A 6,194-nucleotide genomic window follows, 5' to 3' on the forward strand; every position below is an offset into this window, starting at 1 on the left:
CCCCCCCTCCCCAAATTCGGGTGGTTATTTGGATGTAGGTTTGACATGGGGCAATAACGTAACCAAACTTCTAAAATGAAACCAAAGCGCACAATGAATTTTTATGCCGATATATACTTAGATTTATGACATGGAAGAATGCCTTTTTACTCCTACACTACCTCCATTACTCATGTCGCGGGTCGGGTAGTGAAGAGGTCAACGTATGAACAACCTGTGCATACAGCTGTGAAAAGGGAAACAGGCTAAGAATATCAAACAAATCACGAGACAAAGCTAAGTGGATCACACAGTGAACTACATAGAGACGATCATAATGTTTCAAAAACGAAAAATATTTTGTAGTGATTACATCATTTTTATTTCTTTTCACCAAAAATACAAATCATAACATGCTTTCTAAGTCACACCATTCAGATAGCTCGATACATTGCATTCCTCTCTTGTAATGTTTATGAAACAAGTAGGATACTCCCATTCTTCAAACTTTTTCGACACAAAATGATAGTGTACTTGACCCTCCTCTCATTCGTAACCTTCAAAGCCATTAAGCAAAATTTAATACTTTAATAGATTGAAGAGACTTTGAGGACAAAATTACGGCAAAGTGACAAATGGGTCTAATATAGAACTGATAGCTTATTGTTATTTAAACTGAAATGCGTATGGTGTATTAGAAAACTGTCAATTCTCCAACTTGATGAAACTTTTAAAACATGAAAATGATATATGAATGGACAGATATTATGTAAAATTACTCTCGGAATTATCGCTATTGAGGATTTTTGCTTCCATTATTATTGTTTTCCCCCTGGTCCATTCTCTGCTGAATAAACGTCAGAATTTTTACGCAGAGAAGCCTTGTTTATTTTACCGATGTGGCTGAAAATTGTATCAAATGACATAGGAAACAATCTCAGCGTTGGCAAAAAGTTATGGACCTCTCTGCTCATTGCAAGAATAACATAATTGAAGACCCGTTTTCCAAAACTCTGCAGGTCAGTTTTGACGAGCGCCTGATTTCACCACAATGCTACACACTTACATAATAGACACGTATGTGTAAAGCGTCGTGATGAAATCAGGCGCTCGTCAAAACTGACTTACAAAGATTTGGGAAAACAATCTTCAATTTGACAAAATATCATTCTGATTATTACGCATACACAGTCTGGTGACTCCTCGTCACAGAAAACTCAGAACACCAAGCAAAAGAAATCACGTCGTGTCTGATAGACTAGTTGCCATTACTTCACTACCCAAAACGCAGCACGGTCGAAACACAAACATCCAGAGCAATCTGGTTGGATTGTTCTTCGCCGTTGTGCAAGCAAGATCGGACATGCGTGCACGCCGTAATAATATTAACGTGGCATGTTATGCGTCTATTCTGTGGCTTGGTCGTGCTAGTTCATTATTTATCTGTTCAACTTTCCAATTTAGCTATTTTGATCCTAAAAAACTGTCGTCATAATCATTCTGATACTTCACTTCCTCCCTACAACAACTCAGCAGCAGTTGCAGCAAGAGCAGCAGGAGCAGCAGCAGGAGCAGCCAATGAAAAAAAATAATATTTTATCAACTTCAAAGTTTACATTAAGAGGTGAATGCCGTTGACTTTCAAATCCAGCACTTTGACCGTATTGAGGGTAAAATGATAATTAGCACTACAAATAGAAAGGCATTTTTTCTTTCATCAATTTTCAGCGTTTATTCTTGCTAAGCTCTGTTTGTTGCAGGTATTTTTTAGCCCCAATTTAACATTATATAGTATCATTTTCTTCACGGATCCAATCAAGCAGAATCGACTAATCAGACGAGAGTGCGCCCTAACTATACGCCTGAAACTGTCTCACTAGATACAGACCGCTGAGTGTAAGACTCCGTCACATGTCACGTTTCAAAATGGCGTAAGTAAGAGTCTTTCACAAAGCAGACGATATCATTAAGTTCTCGTACTCTCTTCCTCTTCCCACACGCTTCACTTCAATTAAAGTACTTTCGTCCTTGATCAAGCTTTTGTTTCCGCTTGACCCCCCTTTTCCTCCATCCTGAGTTTCGCCTCTCCCTCCAGATCATACCGCACTTGAGGTATGGCGACTACCTCTCCCTCGTTCCCGTCACTCATCGCAGGATTAGAGATGTTCGTCACTTTCTCCACTTTTCCTTCCTTGAACCGGTCCAGCTCCTTAGCACTGTGACGTATGTTCTGGCAGTAGACTACGTCATCAAAACCTGCGCAAACAAGGGATAACGTCAAATATGTTGTTTTGGGTTGTTGGTTTGTTTCATTTCTTTATTAAATTTGTTTTTATACCTTTATATCTCTTTCAGTAGAGCAAAAAGCTGTTTAACTCTCAGTAGTTTGGCCTATTTTGGCCTTTCCATAAAAGTGCCTGTAATAATAAGATAAGGACGGGAAAGAATAATTATCTCTACTATCATGTTTATAAATACGAGAATGTGCAATGATGTACATTAAGAATCTGTTTACACCTGGGGGGTTTTAATGAAAAAAAGAAATGGAATTGTAAAACAAACTCAGAAAATTGGTGGTCTGTCAGGGTATGTAGTCAACAGTCCAGAAGAATGTACTTCGAGTTTGTCATGTCAGAATTACGTAAATTAAGTTGTTGGCTGGACAAGATATACATTAAAAAAACAGGCATACTTTTAAAAGCATACTGACTGTGAACACAATGTGACTTTTGTAATCAAAGATCATATTAGTATGGTGTCACCTGACAGGACTACGAAATTCGAGAACAAGTTATTCTCAAAGAGGAATCACTGTCGAGTGACTTCAAGACAAACATGTAATACTTCAAGATTTCGACAAAGTAAAAAATTATGTTTTGCCCACTCGTCAAGGTCCGACGTTGTGGCCTTGGGAAAAGCACTTTACACGGATTTTCCATTTGGCTTGATTCTTTCGGGGATGGACGTTTAACTCGGAGGTCCTGCCTCTTAAATAACCTAATAGTGTTGATAGGAGCGTTAAACCTATACCATTTCTCCATTTTTCACCACTCATCAATAAACCTCACCGGCAAAATCGACGTGCCAGCGACTGTGCCCGATGTCGTACTCCTCGATCCTCTCAAACCGGTGTCCCCACAGGATCTCTTTTGGGAGGTACGACGTTCTCGCTTGACACTGCTCGCCTTAGAACAAAAACCAAAACGAAACATGTAACATTGAAACAAAAACAAAACATGTCTGTGGTTGTACATACATTATAGTTTATAACATGTCTTTTATCCGAAAAGGCGGGGTAGAAACTTAAGGGAGGGGGAGATAGTAGTTGTAAGGGAGGGCGGCAGCTTAGAAAAGAAACAAAAAGTATCTTTGATGTTGTTCACTATACTGTATTTGCTTTGGCCTTTCATACACCTGTATAGCCATTTAGCAAGTATCAAAAGACCCATGGACTTGTAATTCAATTTGAGAGCATGGTAAAGAATTTTATACTGCTGAAGGAGGTAGAGATGGAATAACATAGGAACCCGGCGGAATATTGAGGCAGCATAACATATAATAGTATAATTGTTACCTGTGGCCTCCACCGTTCCACACAGGAAAAGAACTATCTCAAACTTCTCCGAGCTGAGGTCAGCTGGCCGAATGTCGTAGAGTGGACTGTCCTTGTCGATGATGTGTGTGATGGTGATTGGCCAGAGCAGGAAGATGCGGTCTCCCATCCCGTTGGCGGAGAATTCACAGTTGAACTGGTAAAGGGGGTAGTAGGCACCCTCTTCCGTGGACCGTCGACGGACCACCATGCCGGAGATGGTCGAGTCCACCAGGTGGGACTGTCGCAGATCGCCCAGTCGGATCTGTGGGTGTGACACTGACAGGTCAGGGGCTCAGCGAGGGCCAAGAAAAAGAAAACAAAGAAACAAACAAGCACACAAATAAACAAACAAACAAACAAATTAACAAACAAACACCCGTAAACGCAAAAATGCACAAATATTTGTATTAAAATCTTGAAGTTAAAGTTATGATATGATTAGTTTGCTTTTTTCTTCTTCCATTTCTCATTAACATTTTCCACTTCCCTGTAACATTCAAACAGTGTTGATAGGGGCATGAAACCTATACCATTGCACCATTTCACCATTTTCACATTCAAACAACATTTCACTTCTTCTTTTCCGCTCTAAACAAGCTTAGGTCTTTTTAACACAATAAGGCTGGGACGTACTACTCTCATCTTCAATAACCAGATTGCGCTGGCGTGTCAAGAAGTTAAATTTAACTGGATGTAGTGGCCACGAAGAAAATTAGCACAGTCGAAAGCCGTATCGTAGTGTCATTTCATACCCAAATTCAACTGTAAAGATCAAAATATATTGTAAACGATTTACGAAAGACTCGATTTAAATCCCTTAGTTGGCGGACTGTTTTGATTGAGCCCGTTAGACTAACCTGTGATGTTAAGGGCGCAAATATTATTAGCAGACAGATGCAGATATTCGTTAAAAATATCTTAACCATGCTGGTATCGAGCTCAGGTCCGTTACACGTAACGATAAATAGTACAAAAACTGGACGATATAGCGATCATACGATAAATCGTTAAGTGTAACCACAAAATTGTACAACATTTGGACGATTGAACGATGGTTTGGAGACTCGGTCGAGAAATCAAGCGCTGCTTGATATTTTCCGCGCGATTACGGTCACACTTGGGGGAGACGCGCTGTGACTTTGAAATTTGCCGCAGCAAATAATTATTGTAGGTAAAAACTCATTTCATTTTCGGAATCAGCGTCTCAAAATAAGCAAAGTTGCTCGTGGAGAACCTGAATTGGAGTGTTAATATATATATTTTAGCAATTTTATTATTTAGTTGATCGTCAAGGTTGAAGCTGTGCATCAAAGACACCCGGTGCGTTGCAAATCTCTGCAGTCAAGCGTCCGGTTCTACACACAAGACGGCAGGCCTACAGTATGGCCACCCTTTTCTAAAGACACTGTTCTGCTATATAAAAATGTACAGGGGAAAGGGGGGGGGGGGCTTCTGTGATCTAGAGGTAGTGTTCGCCTTTCATTCATTAGGTCCAGAGATCGAAACCTTCACATAGAGAGCAGGCAAATCGCTGTCGTCGCAAAGAGACATTGTGGCTTTATGACGAGAAGTCTCCTCCATCGATAGAAAACTGGACGATAGATTGGAACGTGTAAACAAACAACACATTTCGATAAAACGGACAGTTCTTTCATACAACGAATCTGATACAATGTATCGTTGCGGGTAACCGGGGCTTTACGCGTGCAACATGTGGTAGCATAAACGTCACATCACAGACTCCAGACAAAATTATATTGAATCTAGCAGGGGTTTTTGTGGGTTTCTTTTGTTTTTTACTATCAGTGTCAAAAACAAATGTCTTAACACACTCGTATATATCAGCTTGTATACAGAGTAACCCGCAGGTGACTTTAATCTTTAAATGCGGTTTGACTTGTAAGGCAATGTGTTTCTTGTCAACCTGTTTTGTGGAGACATGCAATAAATAGTATATACCCTCGTGCGTTAGGTTGGTTATATAATGTCCTTTTGGAGTTACATGAATGCATCACAATGTGTCAAAATGGTTTGAGCGATCATAATGAGCTAAGTACTAAACGAAGTAAACTTCGATGACATTGATTTGAAAAAAAAATATATTAAAGGGGAAACTTAATGACACACACATTACACACAAGTTAAGAAAGATATGAGCAACCGCTTCTTAGGTCAAGGTAAACCATCAAAACGATACCTGTAAGACTAGATTGCCGTTCTCGTGGTTAATGACAGCATGTTTGGAGTAGACAATGGTGTTGGCCCTGTATTTGGGCCGAGCGATCTTTACAAAGATAAAGCCAAGCATGCAGGTTTCCAGGAAAAACCCAAGAACCACCTGAAACAAACAGCAGAGATTTCACAAAGTTATTTACCACAACCAACTAAATGCATTGTATGTATTTTTTTCTGAACTACTTAACCACGTATTCTATTTGGACATTTCAAAGTTGAATAAGAAAGACAAAACAATACTATACTAGCTTCGTTAATAAGACATAAAAAACGATCTCAGTCTGTATCCCTGTCTCTACCCCTCTCCCCCTATCTATCTATCTATCTATTTATCTATCTATCTATCTATCTATCTATCTATCTATCTATCTATCTATCTATCTAT

At 39.5% G+C, this 6,194-nt stretch overlaps 2 protein-coding genes across 2 annotated transcripts in view; one reads left to right on the forward strand and one right to left on the reverse strand.

Annotated features, from left to right (window-relative positions):
- The window catches only part of LOC101855294, a gene marked incomplete in the record, with an annotated part of 18,344 nt that extends 17,319 nt beyond the window's left edge, over positions 1-1,025 (forward strand). Inside the window, 1 exon segment of the mRNA XM_005109279.3 lies at positions 1-1,025.
- A 986-nt stretch (positions 1,026-2,011) lies between these two features.
- Positions 2,012-6,194, reverse strand: part of LOC101856217 (ATP-sensitive inward rectifier potassium channel 10) — a 6,927-nt gene continuing 2,744 nt past the window's right edge. Inside the window, exons 5-8 of the mRNA XM_013088559.2 lie at positions 5,772-5,912; positions 3,554-3,836; positions 3,048-3,164; positions 2,012-2,235 (exon numbers count right to left, since the gene is read on the reverse strand). Coding sequence (XP_012944013.1) covers positions 2,012-2,235; positions 3,048-3,164; positions 3,554-3,836; positions 5,772-5,912 — 765 coding nt within the window. The remainder of the gene's footprint in view (positions 2,236-3,047; positions 3,165-3,553; positions 3,837-5,771; positions 5,913-6,194) is intronic.

Source organism: Aplysia californica, unplaced genomic scaffold, assembly GCF_000002075.1.
Source record: "Aplysia californica isolate F4 #8 unplaced genomic scaffold, AplCal3.0 scaffold00761, whole genome shotgun sequence".
In the NCBI taxonomy this organism is placed as follows: Eukaryota; Metazoa; Mollusca; class Gastropoda; order Aplysiida; family Aplysiidae; genus Aplysia; species Aplysia californica.